The sequence below is a fragment of the Haematobia irritans genome, chromosome 5, assembly GCF_050003625.1.
Source record: "Haematobia irritans isolate KBUSLIRL chromosome 5, ASM5000362v1, whole genome shotgun sequence".
NCBI classification, from domain to species: Eukaryota; Metazoa; Arthropoda; class Insecta; order Diptera; family Muscidae; genus Haematobia; species Haematobia irritans.
Genome location: NC_134401.1, coordinates 1780349 through 1799165, shown reverse-complemented (window position 1 = coordinate 1799165; position 18817 = coordinate 1780349). Strand labels below are relative to the sequence as shown.

Sequence of the window (18817 nt, the reverse complement as noted above, 5' to 3'; positions counted from 1 at the left end):
TTCGGGTAAAAATCTAGACATTTTAGATTCAAAGCGCTATTTCATTATTTTTTTGGAACGCTTACACTAGATGTTTAAGATTACTATAAAATTCGAATGAAAATGGTTCTTATAAATACAGATTCTAATGTAGTCTCCATATGTCGAAACCTTAAATTAAACTTCGAACGAGGGGTTATCAGAGGATTCTATTATATTTGATTCATAGTGGTGGTTGTTTAAGTTTCGGTCCGGCCGAATTTAAAACATTTTATTTTTAAATTGTTTTCTATAAGCGCATGCGAAAAACAATGAATATGCTTGTCCCTCAATGGTTCGATAAGTACTCAGCCTAAAAAGAATGAACATACATTTTCGAGCTCTGCGGTGCTCCAACTTTTTCATCCCCTCTGAAATGCGATTGCGGCAATGACCTCCGCAGCGAGGATTTTTTATGTTTAGAAACAAAAAGCAAACTTGCTTAGATGAAGTCAGGAGAACACAGTGAATGAGGTACTCTAACGAGGCCAAGTTAGCCGTATTCTCCTCAATTCCGCAGCGAATCGATAATTCTGTCTTATGTCCGGAGAATGCCAACGCTGTTTGTACCAAAAGCTTTTTTTCATGCCTGAAGTGTCATGCCCCAAAATCTTAGGCTACACTATTAGCTGTATCTACTAGCAATTGTTTTCGAGTGTGTTTCCAAATACAAAGTATTAGTGTAAACAACAAATAGGTTAATTGATTTCTTGCCTCTAGATCTAAAGATAAAATGTTTATGTAAATATAGCTACATGTTGATGGTGCGAAAGCGAAACTAATAAATTTAGTCATGTCACAAACAGCGCCGTTAACACTGAATCCCGTCCTTAAACATATGTTCTATGTAGCATTGCTGGTGACACAGCTTTTTGGTCTATTAAATTTAACATTTGACTACAAAAATAAGACATTTTCCCCAAAAGGATCTCTGGTCAAAATATATTGTGGCTCATTGCATTGTATATATTGTGTCTTGCTTCCTTTTGCCTTCGCCTCTCCTTATAGTGAGCAAATGGCTTTTATGCAAAGACGGTTTTATGTACGCCTAAATCATGTGGTTATGCTATTGAAATTGCCTTCACTTCTTTTTACATTGATGGGAATATGGAAACATAGTGGCAGACTTTACCAAGTGATTAGGAGATTTGAAAATATACGTGCCAAATATTTCCACAGGTTAAGTGAATCCAAGCGCAATGAGATTTTGAAAAAGAACGACCGATTATTGTGGCTGAAAATAATATCAGCTATCAGTTTATTGGTTATGTTCTATGTGCGTACCAGCATGTTTCTCAGGAATCCCTCCTGGCAATACATTGGGTTGTCCATATATTTTGGTTGCTTGGAATGCCTAACAATTTACAATATGAATTTCTTTTTCTGTGGCATGTGTTATGTGAATTGTGCAATGCATTATGTCCTGGGGAAATTATTGGAAAATGAAATTCATGAAATCTCCATAGATACCAAGGATTTATCAAAATTATTTCGAGAAATATGCTACTTAAGTAGAGAACTAATGGATATTTTCCAGTGGCAATTATTGACCATAATGTTGGCCGATATGGTTGCTTTAATCTCATTATTCTTCAACATAATCACATGGTGGTATACCTCCGAGGAAGGGAATGTTTTGAAAATTCCAATTTTATTATTGATCTTGCAAACATCTTTGATAAATATTGCCGAGATTTTTATAATCGCTTATGTGTGTTACGATACCAAGTTGTGTTGGAGAGTTATACGAGAGAATTTATTCGAAATTGGAGAGAAAAGCTTGACTGCCAACGACAAACTGGAGGAAAGGAGTGTAAGTGTCAAGAAATCTATAATTAAATCACTATTTCCATATACCATATACATGTGGTTTGTGTGGTTATTTTTTAAGAGTTATTGTAATTAAAAAAAATATTAATTTCTTACAGCTGGAACTTTTTTCGCTGGAAATGTGTGTTTATCCGAATACTACTAATATTTGTGGCTTTTTCGAATTGGATATGCGGACAGCTTTTAATTTTCTTCAAGCGACTGCTATAAATTTGATTATATTGGTACAATTCGATCTGAAGACTTGGTAACACTTAAAAGCTGCTATAAAATGAAAAGCTTTCGAGAAGCACACAAATATTCTCAATAGGTGGCGGTGGTGTGCGAACTTTTATGTAATTTTTGTCACTAGGCTAACTGAATACTTAACACAAAATAAAAATAAAATTTTCCATATCACATAGACACTGACTTTGGGGTGAACAAATCTTGCTGAATTAAAAAACTGGGAAATTCTCTTATGGGTCTGTGTTTTGGTTTTTATTGAAAGGCATGAGTGCGGTGAAAGAAAAAAAAGTAGCGGGAAATTGGTAGGACAGCTTATTTTAAAATATAATTTCTGTAATATTTTTCCATTAAAATTATTAGGATGGAATCGTTGTAAAATATTAGGTTAGCCCGATGTATCAGGCTCACTTAGACTATTCAGTCCATTGTGATACCACATTGGTGAACTTCTCTCTTATCACTGAGTGCTGCCCGATTCTATGTTAACCCTGGACAGTCATCCCTCGTCAAAATGACGACGCGTAATTTCATTTTCGATTTAAAATGCATTTTGGTCGATTAGGAAATGATAAATTTAAGTTATACCAATACAATCATTTTATGAATTTTTGTCTTATACTAATTAAAAATAAATTGAATAAGGAAATATATTCAATTTTGGTCATTATATTTGATTGCGATGCAAATTATAGCGTCTTGAAATAAGCCGTAGTCATGACGAAGGATGACGTTAGTGTACAAAAAATAGGGATGACTTTCCAGGGTTAAGCTCAATGACAAGGGACCTTCTTTTTATAGCCGAGTCTGAACGGCATTCCCCATTGCAGTGAAAGCACTTAGAGAAGCTTTGAAACCCTCAGAAATATCACCAGCATTACTGTGGTGGGATAATCCACCGCTGAAAAACTTTTTTGGTGTTCGGTCGATGCAGGAATCGAACCCACGACCTTGTATATGCAAGGCGGGCATGCTAACCATTGCACCACGGTGGCTCCCTTGTAAAATATTAAGAAACCAAATAGTAATATGTTGCCAAAAGAAGCCACATATTGAGACAGTTTTTTAAGATTTTTTACACGTAAAAAAATAAAACGTTTGTAAACATTTCTTATCTTCGAAAAGATAAGAAAAAATTCTTGTTACAAAATTTTTATTTTTGCCGTAAACAAAATGCTTTTTATTGTAAAACTACAGGTGATTTTCTTTATATAAAGCGCTGGTCTTTTATGTCGAATGTCATATTATTTAATTTTTTTTTACCAAAAATCGTATTTAGGACATCGTTTGTACATACGAAAGTGGTTTATTTTCCTTAAACAAAGTTCTTTCAAATGTGCTTGTGAGCGCATTGAATACTCCTCTATAAATTGTCATACTTGATACTGAGATTGTAACGACAATCAAAAAAGTTAACTTTCGCCTTTGCAATTATTGAAAATTCGACTTTCAGTTTACGTCGAGTCTTTTGAGTTTTTGAGAAGTTGCCAGCATAAAAGAATCTAAACCACGCCCCTTTTCATTCAAAATACTACTTTTCGATTTTTTTTTAATATCGTTATTTGATTTTTGACTATTAAAAGTAGATTATGGGCAACATCAACCCTGCCAACATTTTTTGAATTTGGGGACTCTTTTGAGAATCCCCACTACGTCGAAAACAATCATATACGACATCAAAAACTCGTCGGAAAAGCGCCGTCACTATTGAGAAGTTGTACCACGCCAAGTTACTACAAAAATGTTTCGCATGAGTGCAATTATTAGGTGCCTTTATAGATCAATTTAGAACGACGCCAATAAGGGACCCTCCAAACAATCAGAAAAAGTGCATTTTAAGATAGTTGTAAAAGAATCATTGTGGTCGAGTAAAACACGTTTGTTTAGATATTTATTAATTTGATTAAACATTTACAAATTCTTAAAAATATAACATTTATACCACTATCACATTACATTTAACATAATTTTTGGCATTAATGATGATGTTGAGTTACAAGTAGCGAGTTACATGTTGCTGCGTCTATCAACCAGTGTTTTTATTCCATGGAGGCGCAGCGTGTCTGTAAAATATCTGAAAAACAATCACTTTATTCCATTTGGAAAATCACCAATTTGTTCACCAATATACCTTTCACAATTTTAAGCGTATAATCTATGTTTTCAGAACTTTATTTTCGTTTTTATTTAATTAAAATATAACAAGCTGGTTGCGCACAAAAAAATGGCTTTTTTAACAGTAGGGATGGCAAATTACTTGCATGTACTTTTTGATGTACCTTTTCATGATGGTTGAAGTGACATTTACGAGTCTGTGGTAACGATGAGGTTGAAATGGAACTTTGAAATGCTGGCAGGGAAAGTTCGATTAGTAAATTTGATTCGATTTTGAAGATTGCAAAAAATCGAGATGGACTTTCTTTGGCAAGAAGCCGATTAGTCGACTTCTGTGATGGTGGACACTTAAAAAAAAATAAAACAAAATAAACAAAAATAAAATAATAAATAAATACTCTGCTTTCTCTCTAAGAACTTTTTAAGGGTAAAAACTATTTCATTTGTCTAAAATATCGTTCCTCAGAAATTAATAAAAAAACTTGAATTGTTTGAAAATTTTTGTTAGCGGAAAGTCAACTTTTCCACTATTTCGATTTTTTTAAAATGTTGGACACGAATTGTAAATCTAACTAATTAAAAAGTTGATTTTTGAGATTACCTTTCAAAAGATTTCTTAAAATTCGTCCAAAATTGATTAACTAAATTTGGCCCAGAAATGAAATATAAATAATTATCTACCCGTGAAATAACCTTCAACCTTATTTACAAAAACCCTAAATTTGTAACTAAATACAAACCTATAAATCAACTCACCCATATATATGGCCATCTCCAAAGGGATCTCCAAATCACAACTATAATTGGTTTCACATAGGAATCTTATCTTATCCAAACGCAAAATGGGATGGCAAATGAATGGATCCTAAATCAACAGGAATAGAATCATTGCTTGGGGTACAAAACTGTGAAAAAACGATAACCTCGAAAGTCAGCAGAGCCTTTGTAATGACCGTCTGTATAAATTGAGTCTATAAGATACTGTGGACGAGAAACTGGAACATACGCGCTCTTAGCCAATTAGTAATTTCGTGGAAAAACCCGAAAAACAAACAAACCAACAACTGCCAGAATGGCCAGGAGGGTGTGGGTTGGGATGAACCCACCCACACAGTTGTAGGACTAACGACAAGTGAATCGTTTCACAGAATGGAGGACAACTTCTAACAGAAGTTAAGCTACGAATAAGAACAGCTCCAGGGAAATTTACCACTACATAAAGATATCATTAGGCCCAAAAGTACTTTAGACTCCTACCTACTCATACCCGCACCAAATACCCAACATACAAGGATATGTGTAGATTTTACTGTAGCATCAGTGTGATAAAGACTTAAGTTTAATGGTTTAACAAACGAGTTCTACTTTAGAAAATTTGTTCAGTATTACTTAGATATTTTTATATATTTCTGGGATAGATTCGTTTTAAGAGAGTTGCTTTTGAAGAAAATTTATCATTGATATCGATGTTTTTTTACAAAAGAATGATAAAGTTTCGATTTCACCACGCTCTGGTATAAAACTTATGACACCTTATTACTTTTAATTTCATGGTTTACGTGGGATTTTCACTGTTCTAGATAGAAGGCACCATCTTTGTTTTTTTTTTTGCAATTAATTAAATACATTTTTTACATTAATTAAAATAAAAGTTTTTTTTTAACGTTTTCTTCTTTTATGCCTTTTATAATAAGCCCTTTTATTAAAAAAAAAATGGACTGAGCTCCACACTCCTCCGAATAGTAGTTTAATATGGAATTTCAAATTTTTGCGAAAGATTCGGGTATCAAAATGTTTCCATTTGAAATATAATGTGTGATGGTTTCGGGAAATATTTAGCATTATATATTAATCTCACATAGATAACTGTCTATACAATTGTGGCCTAGGTGGTTTGGTGAGAATACAGAACGACAGCGATTATAATGACCTAAATCCTTAGCGTTTTGTGCATCAATAATTGTTAATACAGAATAGTCGCAGTCGTGCGTATAATTGGAATTAATACTAAAGCAAAATGAACATTGGCCACAAACACACACCAAGATGTACAACTACCCACATAGATACATATGTCCACAGATGCTTACTCCTGCCCCAAAAATCAGGCAGATGGCAATGTGGCTTAGGAATCTATGGAATAATGCTAATGCTCCTTGCTTCATTCAGCCCATTCCAGTTTCACTAAAGGGATCTATACGAATGTGTATGTGCAAGTGATTGTGTGTGTGTGTGAGCATGTGTAAATTCTAATGCGAGTGGATTTTCTGTGTGAATGTTTCACACAGATTGTAATCGTATTTATACGGGCAAACTGATAAAATGTTATCAATAGACACTCGTACACTTATTCTCTCTAATACATACACAGACTCACTGACGCGCGCTCATACATGTAGAAATGTTTTACTATTGAAATACTTCCACACATTGGAATTACATGTTCCTGTGTGAGCTTTTAGGTATGTGTGAAATGAGTAGTGAAATAATTCAACCAAATGTCAGCAGACAATATCCTGCTTTATTAGGAAAATCTCTTCCATTCGATAGGTGGTTGGGTGTGGGTGTGGGTAACAGAAGTAACAGTTAATGGAATCCTTATTAATTTTGATGGACGAATTATCAAGGGAGTCACTTAGCGAACAACTGATTTAGTTAGAAAGCTTTACAATGGAATAACATCATCATTTGATTGTTTCAATGGCGATGGATTAGGTTTGGATTTATGGGTACATTTGTGCTGATTGCAGAATGGATGTTGGTGTTTGTATTTAATAAGGGATTCTCTGATTTTTTTCTCAATAGTTGTGGCATAGTTTCGTTTAGCTTATAAGGGGAAATGTACTGATCAATAATATATGAGATGAATTTCGTATATTTGTTCACACGGAATAGGCCAGATATTTCTGGAATGTTTTAGACATTTGTATTAGTTTAAATATACGAATAACAAATATGTATTTTTCGTTAATTATTATACATTTAAAGCCATATGCCTATAGAATTTAATGGTCAACCAAGAAAATTTTCCAAATTTATTATATTCAATATATTTTTAGTTTTAAGCTCTAGTCTGTAAGGAATGTCGCTATTCCATAGACTGAAATAGATAAAAAAATTTAAATTTAAGCTTTAAACCTATTTTTACTAAACAAATTTTAGCGATAAATTGTTTTAAATATTGGTATTTATCCTACAATCTTTAATAAAAAAAATAATAATAATAATATACCTGCAAAATATTATTGTTCTTATATGTACTATACCTTTATCTCAAATCGTATATATGATTGATGGTATTAGAGATGTTCCATATAATAAACATTATTACATATTGTATATATGTTTACAATAGAGAAAATCGTTCAAATACATATTTGATAGATGACTGCAAAATATACTCAAGTTATAACAATGAATAAATAGGGATTTTGCAAATGTTACATTTAAAATAAATAAGAGCGACATTAAATTTTGACATGTCGAATATTTTTTGTAGCGTGCCAAACGTTTGACCATTAAGGACCTACTAAGGAATGAAGACTACTTGCTTCGAAAAGAGCAATATGTTATGATAATTCAATGCTCCTATGGATACTCAATATCTGAATTTTGGAGACCATCGGCTATAAAAAATATTTAGGATGCATTTTAGACTAGATGGCAAATTGGATAAAAAATCTGATTTTTTAGTATTATTGTAGTAATGTCGGAGACAATAGCAGAATATTAAATAACTTCTCAAAAACAAAAATGAACTAAAAGTAAAGAAAACATCATTAGCGCCAAAATTACCATATATAACATGCCCGCCTTGCATACACAAGGTCGTGGGTTCGATTCCTGCTTCGACCAAACACCTAAAAGTTTTCAGCGGTGGATTATCACACCTCAGTAAAGCTGGTGGCATTTCTAAGTGTTTCAAAGCCTCATTCATTGCAGCCAAATTTTTTTGGTGGAACAACACTTTTTTCTTCTTCATATGGCGCCGTTTTGCCGCGATTTCGACCTTCAAACGCTCCAATAACGCCATATAATAGTCACTGTTGATGGTTTTTCCCCTCTCAAGATAATCGATAAAAAGTATTCCATGCGCATCCCAAAAAACAGAGGCCATTACTTTGCCAGCGGACTTTTGAATCTTTCCACGCTTCGGAGACGGTTCACCGGTCGCTGTCCACTCAGCCGACTGTCGATTGGACTCAGGAGTGTAGTGATGGAGCCATGTTTCATCCATTGTCACATATCGACGGAAAAACTTGGGTGTATTACGAGTTAACAGTTGCAAACACCGCTCAGAATCATCAACACGTTGTTGTTTTTGGTCAAATGTGAGCTCGCGCGGCACCCATTTTCCACAGAGCTTCCGCATATCCAAATATTGATGAATGATATGACCAACACGTTCCTTTGATATCTTTAAGGCCTCTGCTATCTCGATCAACTTAATTTTGCGGTCATTCAAAATCATTTTGTGGATTTTTTTGATTTTTTCGTCGGTAACCACCTCTTTCGGGCGTCCACTGCGTTCACCGTCCTCCGTGCTCATTCACCACGCTTGAATTTTGCACACCAATCAATTATTGTTGATTTCCCTGGGGCAGAGTCCGGAAACTCATTATCAAGCCAAGTTTTTGCTTCCACCGTATTTTTTCCCTTCAGAAAACAGTATTTTATCAAAATACGAAATTCCTTTTTTTCCATTTTTTTCACAATAACAAAAGTTGCTTCACAACAGACGCTCTATCTCACAAACTAATTGACTTACAGACGTCAAATTTTGACACGAATCATTTGTAGGCATTTAATACTAGCGACGCCATCTATGTGTCAGACCGGGGACTTATCAGCCAACCACCTTGCATACACAAGATCTTGGGTTCGATTCCTGCTTCGACCAAACACCAAAAAGTTTTCAGCAGTGGATTATCCCACCTCAGTAATGCTGGTGACATTTCTGAGTGTTTCAAAGCTTCTCTAATTGGTTTCACTTCAATGTGGAACGCCGTTCGGACTCAGCTATAAAAAGGAGGTCTCAGTGATAAGAGAGAAGTGGTATCACAATGGACTGAATAGTCTAAGTGATCTTGATACATCGGGCTGCCGCATAAGCTAACCTAACCTACGCCGTAGTTAATTCTTACTATCTTCGGAAAGTGTGGGAAAATTTCGTATGCTTTCGTTTTAGAGAGGAGTTCACCACTGCAGTATCACAATGGAGTGAATAGTCCAACGATACGGTCACACTGGGCAAATATTTGACAGAAATCAAAAAAGATTTCGTGCAATATCGTGCTGCTACTATACTCAACCTAACCTGCCCCTATACTTAACCTGTCTCTGTACACAGAAAAAATTTTCCGTAGTTAAACTAACGCTAAATTTAACTTATTTTTATTGGAAAAAAAATTATTTTCTTGTAGTTAAATTTTATTATTTTTATCGAAATTTCCAGAGCTTAATGAAATCTTACTTTCTTTTAAGTATGTCTCAAAAATTTTATGAACTAAACGTGAGTATAAAGTTCAATGACCGTACACATAAGTTCAATATGAACTAAAACAAATGAAAATTTTCGTACGATTCCCAAAAATAGTAAGAATGAACTACTGTATGGTTAAAATGGTCATGATTTGGCGCCAATGATTTTCTTCTTTACTTTTAGTTAATTTTTTCTTCTATGAGATGAAGTAATTTCCTGAAGTGCAGTTAAAAAGTACAACAGGGCATTAAAATTTCCTGGTTTTAACAACGCTTTGTGGAAATCTCAAAATGTGGAGTAAAATTTAGTTCAATTTTCGTGCGTGGTAGTTCATTCTTCCTATAAAATAGTTCACTTTTTTTCGGTGTATGTCGAACGAGAACTATCGATCGACTGAAATGCATAAAAACAGCTGATTTTTGGTTATAAATTCAGAATGTTGTACCTCTCAATGATAGTATATAATAATTTTAGCAATTGTGTTATCACAGTGGAATTTATATTATTTTATTTCTTTATTCAAATATAGACAATATTTTTAAAATCAGTTTTTGTGTGGTTGAAAAGTTAAGAACAACACCATTCGCCTTTTTCAGTTATTTAGGTTATATTTATTGTGCCCTCTGTATTTAATAAAAACAGGACATTTTCATTAGGACTTGTGTCTATGGCTCTTAATTGAGACTAATAAAGAACATGTTGGACTTCCACTTCGAGTGTATGTGAAATTTCTTTAAGGGCAATTCACTAAATAGCCAGAAAAATTAAATAATGAAGAGTTCAAATTAACCTTGAATGCTAAGAACACAAAACCAGCTAACCGACAAATTCATGCCTCTCCTTAATATGTATATATACTCTTCCCTAGGAAATCCATTCTTGGCAATGTTGTATTTGTGTTGTTATTTTTTGGTTATCCATGTTGTTTTCACTGAATGATGCTTGGTTTATTTGGAAAAATAAACATGTTGCCTTGTGCATGGACCAAACAGTGAGTACAAATAATGTATGTTCCTGCTGGAAGGAGCTCTACTAATTTTGGGATAACTAAAATGTTGTTTTAAAAGTCCATCGTTCCCATGTATCGCATTGCCCCCAATCCTCGGTCTTTGGTGTGGTGGTTGTTGCGAAGCTAACAATAACATAAACGGCATAATGTAAGCTTCATCTAATATGCAACTATTGTTGAACGGTAATGGTATTTAGAAAGGGTAACTTCAAAATGGCATGATGATAATGCAATGGTTTCGGGTTAATTTATGATGAAACTCTAATTGATTATGGCAAAAAGGATAAATTAAGGCATAGTTTTATTAGTTATTAAATTTCCCCTCACACTTTCGTTTTCCATCATTCCAATTTTCCTGTATGACTGGAGATTAGAATGTTTTAATGTTGTACTTGCATAGTTTGGCTTTATCCTAAAAGTACCAAACCAAATTCATATCGCTGTAGTCATAACACGGTTGGGGAGTAGGATAACAAGTACATGCATAGCAATTTACCAACACATATACACTCAATTGTGCCTTCGACATTACGAACGAAAGTCAAGGAAATTCATCCAGACTGGCCACAATACACAATAAGGATTGCTACAGGAATAACAACAACAACAACATCAACATAGCAAATAGTACAAGTGCTAGTTTTAATTGTTGATTACATTAAAACTTGTACTACATGAATTTTATTTAATTGCCAAATACTCAACTTGGAAATAATTCAAGCAATCTTCAATATTTAAAAACAAAAACACCGAGAAGTGAATATCTCAAGTTTAAACAAAAATTATTATGAAAATATTATCATTTCTAATTTAGAATAAAAAAGAGCTTTTGAAAAAAGAATTTATATAATATGTTCTCACTTGAACTTCATGTTCTTGGTATAGATGATATATGATGAGCAGGGAATATTGGAAAACAATTTTGTTGAAAAAGGACCGAGAAAGGAATACGTCCTAATTGTTTCAAACAAGGAATACTGGTTAAGAGTTATGAGTTGCTTGCGCGAGAGACCGTTCAAGTCTTTGTTTCTTGCACTGTCTTATAAGTTTTTCGTGGAAAATTCGCCATATTTAGCTGCTCGTATGCCTCCTGGTTGCTCATCAAACTAAAGTGACTGCTCCGGGTTTTTATTCTGCTAATATAATGATCTGACTATTGGCAGTGGTTTGAACGCTGATGTCCCATGTCCCATTTCAACATAGAGAATGTTGATTTAAAACCTTTCAATAGTCTGTTTATCTTATATCTGATTTTATTTATATTTATTAATTTACATATTCTAAAATTGGTGTCGCATATCTATATAGTATGAAGTCCTTTATTTCTGATCATGGTACATTTTATGACTATCTAACTTCATGCCCACCAAATATGAATAAAATTTAAAATTAAGGTTAAGATTGGTTGTACTATTAATCCCATAGATATTTCTAGATTGGTTTTTAATGGGTAATTGTCCGACATCGGTGGCTGAAATTTACTATTCACCGCCTCCAACAAAAATGGATCTGCTTCATTCCCTTTTATAGAGTAACGATATTCGATTACCTTCCCCCACCCTCACCCAATTTTGATGACTAGAAAATTGTCTACTTTTTTCTCTAACAAGTTCAATTAAAATTTCTAAACTACTTTTGGCTAAACATTTCAAACAAATTAACAACTAAGAAGAGTGAAATACAAGTAAATATTTTCATTCCAAGAACTTTTGCAGAAACTATGCAGCAAATATTTACAGTTCACCACCATTGTTCGGTGATAGGCTGTGAAATGGCTGGTGAAAATTTCATCATTTGAGGAGAAACAAAAGGAACAAACTGAAAACATTTGGTAAATTCTCATTGTCCATAAATAGCAGAAGGCTTCTCGAGCTGATAATTGAGTTATTAAATTTTTTGCTGTTGGGCAAAAGTTGCTGGCGTTTCAAAGAAAATCCAAAAAGTAATTATGTATTCAACCAACTCAAAAAATGGGTATGGCTGGAAAAATGAATAAATGAATTGGTGCATATAAAAGTCATGTCCGTATAGATTGAAAATTCAAACGTTTCTAATCCTCGACAAGGATAAACAGTAAGTAGTTGGTGGTTGCCCCTATTTCTACTATGGAATATCATAGGCCTTTGTTACCCAATGGTAAAATTGCTCCTCTTCCGTGGGAGATTCGTTTGTTCTTCCTCAATGTGAATTGGCCAATTAAGGATAATGCTAAGCTCTTTATGAGGATCTATGAGAAGGTCATGTTGGTAATGGGCTTCATCTTCTTTTGCTACACCAATGAGGCGGAAATGCATTATGTGGTCAACAACATCGGTGACATTGGTTTGGCTTTGGAGGGTATGGCTACATATTTGATATTGGTGGAAGCACATTTAAGGATCTACAACAAGGGCTTGTATAAGGGGAGTTTTAAAAAATTTCTCAATGAATTCTATGAGAAAATCTATGTGGAAGAGTAAGTACAAAAAAAAAGCTTTTTCAATTATTTTCTTTAAGATTAAATAGCCTGTAACAACCATCGATTGATACGGCCATAAAGAAATGACTTTGTGAAACAATCTTTGTTTGCCCGAATCATTCAATAATTCCGTAGAAATTCTGCGTACATATTTTTTTCATTTCTCTTGTCTCACTTCCCTTTATAGATCCTATGATACAACCACCTATCGTGAGATCCAACGTACACTATTGCCTACCAAAATGTGCTCCTACTCATACATCATTACATTGGTGACCTATTTCTTGGTCCCTGTGGTTGGCTTCTTTAACCACACTAATTTGGTGCCCTTCAAGACCATCTTCCACTATGATCTGGGAACTTGGTATTTCTATGTGCCTACACTACTCGAAACTCTGTGGATTGGTGTGGCCGTTGTCTCCCATTTGTCTGCCGAATCCAATTTGGTGGCTACGGTGATATTGCACTTGAATGCCCGCTACATGCATTTGCAACAGGAGCTGAAGGTTTTGCAAAGTAAATTATCCTCTGACTTGAAAATTAGCTCAGACCAAGTACTGAGTGAATATCGTCGAGCGTTTATCGGCATCATTAAACGTAATGTGGAGTACAATGAATTTGCCCAGAAGTTTCAGGAGCAATATTCTTTTTGCATATTCGTGATGATGGCATTCAGTGCTACACTACTGTGTGTTTTGGGATTTAAGACAGCAACAGTAAGTGTTTCGTTTTAATGGGGAAATTTTTCTAATGGTAATACCGTAACTTTATTGGTCACAGTGCCTTGAAATGTTGTGGGCAGGATGAAATCAATCACTATAGTATTCATATAAAGGGTGATACGGTCAAAATTTGGTCAATATAAACTTGACGTATTTCTTTCAATTTTGCATTTAAAAAACCTGAACACCCCTCATTTTTAAGGTGTGTGTGTGTAGAATGTTGCTCCTATTTTGATTTTGGAATTCACTCTTCAGTTGTCAAAATGCCGTCCAAGCAAGAAGAGCAGCGTATCAAAATTTTGCTCGCGCATCGCGAAAATCCGAACTACTCGCACGCAAAGCTGGCAAAATCGCCAAAAGTTGCAAAATCAACCGTTACAAATGTAATTAAAGTGTTTGGGGAACGTTTGTCGACAGCCAGGAAGTCTGGATCGGGGGGAAATCGAAAACCGGAAGCCGCTGAGACGACAAAGAGAGTTGCCGGTAGTTTCAAGCGAAACCCTAACCTCTCTCTCCGAGATGCCGCAAATAAGCTGGGTGTATCGTCTACAACCGTGCATCGAGCCAAAAAACGAGCCGGACTATCGACTTACAAGAAGGTAGCGACTCCAAATCGCGATGATAAACAAAATACGACGGCCAAAGCGCGATCCCGGAGGCTGTACACGACGATGCTGACGAAGTTTGACTGCGTGGTAATGGACGACGAAACCTACGTCAAAGCCGACTACAAGCAGCTTCCGGGACAGGAGTTTTATACGGCAAGGGGAAAGGTAGCAGATATTTTCAAGCACATAAAACTGTCACAGTTCGCAAAGAAATATCTGGTTTGGCAAGCCATCTGTACCTGTGTCTTGATAAGCAGCATTTTCATAGCTTCCGGGATCAACCAAGAAATTTACGTGAAAGAGTGTTTGAATAAACGTCTGCTGCCTTTCCAGAAGAAACACGGTTGTTCCGTACTGTTTTGGCCGGATTTGGCATCTTGCCATTACGGTAAAAAGGCCATGGAGTGGTACGCCGCCAACAACGTGCAGGTGGTTCCCAAGGACAAGAACCCTCCCAACACGCCAGAGCTCCGCCCAATTGAGAAATACTGGGCTATTGTCAAGCGGAACCTAAAGAAGACCAAAAAAACTGCTAAGGACGAGCAGCAGTTCAAGGCAAACTGGCTTTCTGCGGCGAAGAAGGTGGACAAGGTGGCTGCACAAAATCTGATGGCAGGTGTCAAGCGTGAGGCCCGGCAATTCGGATTTGGAAAAGCGAAAGCCTAACTGAATATTTTTCCTGAATTTTATACTAATTGAACTTGAAAAAGAAATTTAATTTGATTTTTTAAATAAACGATTTCACAGATTTACACGCGTTTTCCCTTGACCAAATTTTGACCGTATCATCCTTTAAAGTCCTGGTGAATAGAATTTACACTCTCGCAGAAAAATATTGCCTTGGTGTATTTTGGAGAGTCAAACTTAGAATTTCGCTATGATCAATAATACATTAGTCTCAGTCCAATGCAATTGGTTTTCAGATAACCATGAAGCTGATTTTGAAGTTTGGTTTATATTACGGTTAAACGAAAAATACTACTTCTATTTGATAACCCTATTGATAGCCAAGAAGCTAGGTTTGGAGTTGGCTTCATATTGTGGCTATATCAAAATACTGACCCTATTTGGCCCGATGGTACATCAAAGGGATCGATCCCTTCGGTAAGTTTATTGTTGCTCAAAAAAATCAAATTCTAAATTACGGGGAAACAGAGAAAATTAATATAATAAAATCTCAAAAATGGAAATTTTCTGTATTGGCTATATGCAACACCGTATATGAGGCATTTATATTTAAGTTAAAGTTCCCCCTAATGGAAATAAAATCAAAATATTATATTATCATACAACGGATAGATTCCAACATTCCAGATTTCAGAAAAAGTAGGTTTATTAGAAGATTACAGACATGGCCCTATATTCCATTTTTTTATTGGTACCCGAAAAAGATAGTCAGAGTTCTAGTTTTCCACTAAGATGGTAATGTAATCTAAGAATTTTATAAATGTTTTCAATAATCTTTAAATATTTTTTAATTTTTTAGCTTGGTATGACAACCAAAAACATTACCTTTATAACTTGGATAATGGGTAAAATTGTCGAACTATTGGTATTTGGGGCCTTGGGCTCAACATTAATTGATACTGTAAGATTGTTTTTTTATAACTTCCTAATAATATTCAAATTAAAAGATGCCACTACCCTCCACTTTCGATAGACCAACAATATGAGCACTTGTTACTATACATCCAATTGGGAAGATATTATCTTGAAATCATCCAATACAACGGATAACATTAAACTGATGAAACTTATCATATTGGCCATTGAACTTAATCAGAAGCCATTCTCTTTGACTGGCTATAATTATTTCAATGTTAGCTTGGCCACTGTAATAACGGTAAGATCGAGAGCTATCCTCTTTTTTCTTGGTCATCTAATGTCGATATGATAAACGAATGGTTTTACTTTTTTTTCAGATTTTGCAAGGGGCTGGCTCATATTTTACCTTTTTATATGCTTTCCGATAAGAGACGACCACAGCAGAAATACTAAAGCGACATAAAACGGTCAAAAATAAAAACGAGCAAAAATTTATTGCCAAAGATTTAGGACTAAAGATTATTTTCTAATATTTATAGGCCAAAGAAAAGATGGAATATAAAAAATGTAAGGAATTTTCTATGATACACTCAGAGAAATTTTTGAAAATTAAAGGAGAGAATTTTTTAGTCTTTTTGTGTCATTTCAATATCAAATAAATTCAATGTACTGTATATCTCTATGGAATTGTCATTGTCCTATTTGAGATGAAGAATTTATACAATTGATCCATTTCCAAACATCTATCTTCACAACAATGTATAGTTTTACTGATTAATAACATCATTTTGCCCAAATCAATCATCCATATCCTATTTCAATCAGTCACATAGGGGAAAACAGTCATGTCACTTGCATAGAGAATTATGATTCTCCAATCGATTTCTGTATGTGTTCCTATTTTTGCTTTGGTGTATTATGAATTCGCTTGGAGGCTTTATTTTATATTCGTTATGCGTAGATCATGTTATCAACTTATTTATGGCCACAAAATGTACTTGTTACGACTTTTCTTTCAACTCGTTTACTACTCCCCCAACTGTTGTGCGCATACCGACCCTTGTGTGCCATTTTGGTTCATTGGTTGTGTGGAGCATTATGTGAACTTGGGCGGAATATCTATTCATCTGTACGCATTCCAACTATTTAAAGTTTATCCACTTTCGATTAGTTGTGGTTGCTGTTGGAGGCACTGGAAGCTCACATCAGCCATAACTCCCTGTTCAGATATAAAACATCCATAGACATTATGGCAAAGCACATGACGATACAATCATATAGGGGCCATTTCATACTAATCTAATGGTTAAAGTCTCAAAATATTTTCAATATATTTCACAGGGGAGACGGTTCCCCTATCGCAAGGTAAATGAAGCAAATTTACTAATCAATACCTTCTTTGGATGTTAGGATCAATAATGAACGCATTTTAAATGTTACGACTGCTAGGAATCTTGGCATTGTTTTTAACAACACCCTCACCTGATCCAATCACATAAGTGCTGCAATCGGACAGGGTTATTCGAAGCTGAGGACACTTTGGTCGACTCATTGTTACCTTACCTCTTAGGGTAAGGTGTCTCCTGGAAAAATGTTATGTGATACCGGGAATTTTATATGGCGTTGAACTTTTTGCAAGCTGCGATTCGGTTAGTAGATTGAATGTATTTTTTAATAACGTTACGCGTTATGTCTATGGATTGAGTCGACGCGACTCTGTCACATAATTTTCTCGCACTATATATGGAGTTTCGCTTGATGAACTAATGTCAATTAGGAGCCTTTTATTTCTACCCAAGATAATACACTTGGAAGTTCCGGCATACCTATTCGATAGACTAAGATTTGCTCGTTCTAACAGAGGAAAAAGACTTATACCACTGGTGCATCGTACATTCGTCTCTGTTTGGCTATTTTTCATATCATCCATACGTCTCTGGAATACACTTCCACATAATATTCAAACAACAAGTGACATTTTGTAATTTAAAAAGATATTATTTGATTATTTTCGCTTATAGCAGAGGATAAATTTCTATTTAATGCTACATTTATTTATTTTTCTTTTATTTCATTTTTGATTAATAATTTCTCGTTTTTTCATATTTGTTCATTTTTTATTGGTTTATTTTTTTTTTCTTTTTATGGTTATTTTTTTGTTTTACCCCATTTCTTACACCTTTCAATTTTTATTCACAATAGTGTAATTTTTATATCAATTCAATTTGAATCGTATATTTTTTTTTGTTTTAAGTTAACTACTACTTATTTTATATAATTTCTTTTAATTTTTTTTTCTCTTTTCCATTTTTATATACATATGTTAAATTTTTTTCTTCGTGGATTCACAATATCAAATGTAAATTTACCAAAACTTTTATTCTCTAAAATTTCTTTGCGAAGGAAAGTATTTTTGTTTGGGTGTAGTCAAAACGACATGTTCCCACTACTTATAGACAACGTTTAAAAGATTAAAGCAATCAGAAAAACAGCTATCTCTGAGGGAACGATAATGGGCTATTTAGTTTTTGGTTTAGACCAAGAGGTTTTGGTGGAAGATCCATGGCCATCTACAGTATATCTTCTTATTTTTTTTTTATAAGAAAATTCAAGAAATGTCCCATATACAAATGAAATTTGTCTATTTTCTTGTTTTCGTTCTATCTCTCACTCCCAATATGTGCTGCAAGCAGATGGTACACAGACATATTCCTTGAAGTCCTTGTAAGATTATGATTTTTGTATGAGGATGTCGTGTTGTGTTCGTTTGCCAATAAGGCTACATGCCATACTCCTCGTAAGATG

The 18817-nt window shown here is 34.5% G+C and overlaps 2 protein-coding genes and 1 long non-coding RNA gene across 3 annotated transcripts; 2 read left to right on the top strand and 1 right to left on the bottom strand.

Annotated features, from left to right (window-relative positions):
- Positions 1-811: 811 nt before the first annotated feature.
- Gr58c (Gustatory receptor 58c) lies at positions 812-2099 on the top strand. Its single transcript, XM_075309263.1, has 2 exons — positions 812-1831; positions 1947-2099. The coding sequence occupies exons 1-2, from the start codon at positions 812-814 to the stop codon at positions 2097-2099; spliced, it is 1173 nt and encodes a 390-aa protein (XP_075165378.1).
- Positions 2100-3937: 1838 nt separating this feature from the next.
- Positions 3938-4528, bottom strand: LOC142241105 (uncharacterized). Its single transcript, XR_012723488.1, has 2 exons — positions 4205-4528; positions 3938-4147 (listed from the first exon to the last, which is right to left on the bottom strand). It is a non-coding gene; the product is annotated as an uncharacterized LOC142241105 (long non-coding RNA).
- An 8193-nt stretch (positions 4529-12721) lies between these two features.
- Positions 12722-16515, top strand: LOC142241571 (odorant receptor 74a-like). The gene is made up of 5 exons (XM_075313362.1): positions 12722-13134; positions 13325-13853; positions 15954-16055; positions 16128-16310; positions 16390-16515. The coding sequence occupies exons 1-5, from the start codon at positions 12785-12787 to the stop codon at positions 16438-16440; spliced, it is 1215 nt and encodes a 404-aa protein (XP_075169477.1). The 5' UTR covers positions 12722-12784; the 3' UTR covers positions 16441-16515.
- Positions 16516-18817: the final 2302 nt, after the last annotated feature.

Excerpts from the sequence above, each read along its gene's own strand:
- Gr58c (XM_075309263.1), top strand. The coding sequence starts at position 812 with ATGTCACAAACAGCGCCGTTAACACTGAATCCCGTCCTTAAACATATG. Across the intron at positions 1,832-1,946 it reads ACAAACTGGAGGAAAGGAGT|CTGGAACTTTTTTCGCTGGA; the intron begins GTAAGTGTCAAG and ends AATTTCTTACAG.
- LOC142241571 (XM_075313362.1), top strand. The coding sequence starts at position 12,785 with ATGGAATATCATAGGCCTTTGTTACCCAATGGTAAAATTGCTCCTCTT. Across the intron at positions 13,135-13,324 it reads GAGAAAATCTATGTGGAAGA|ATCCTATGATACAACCACCT; the intron begins GTAAGTACAAAA and ends TTCCCTTTATAG. Across the intron at positions 16,311-16,389 it reads GCTTGGCCACTGTAATAACG|ATTTTGCAAGGGGCTGGCTC; the intron begins GTAAGATCGAGA and ends CTTTTTTTTCAG.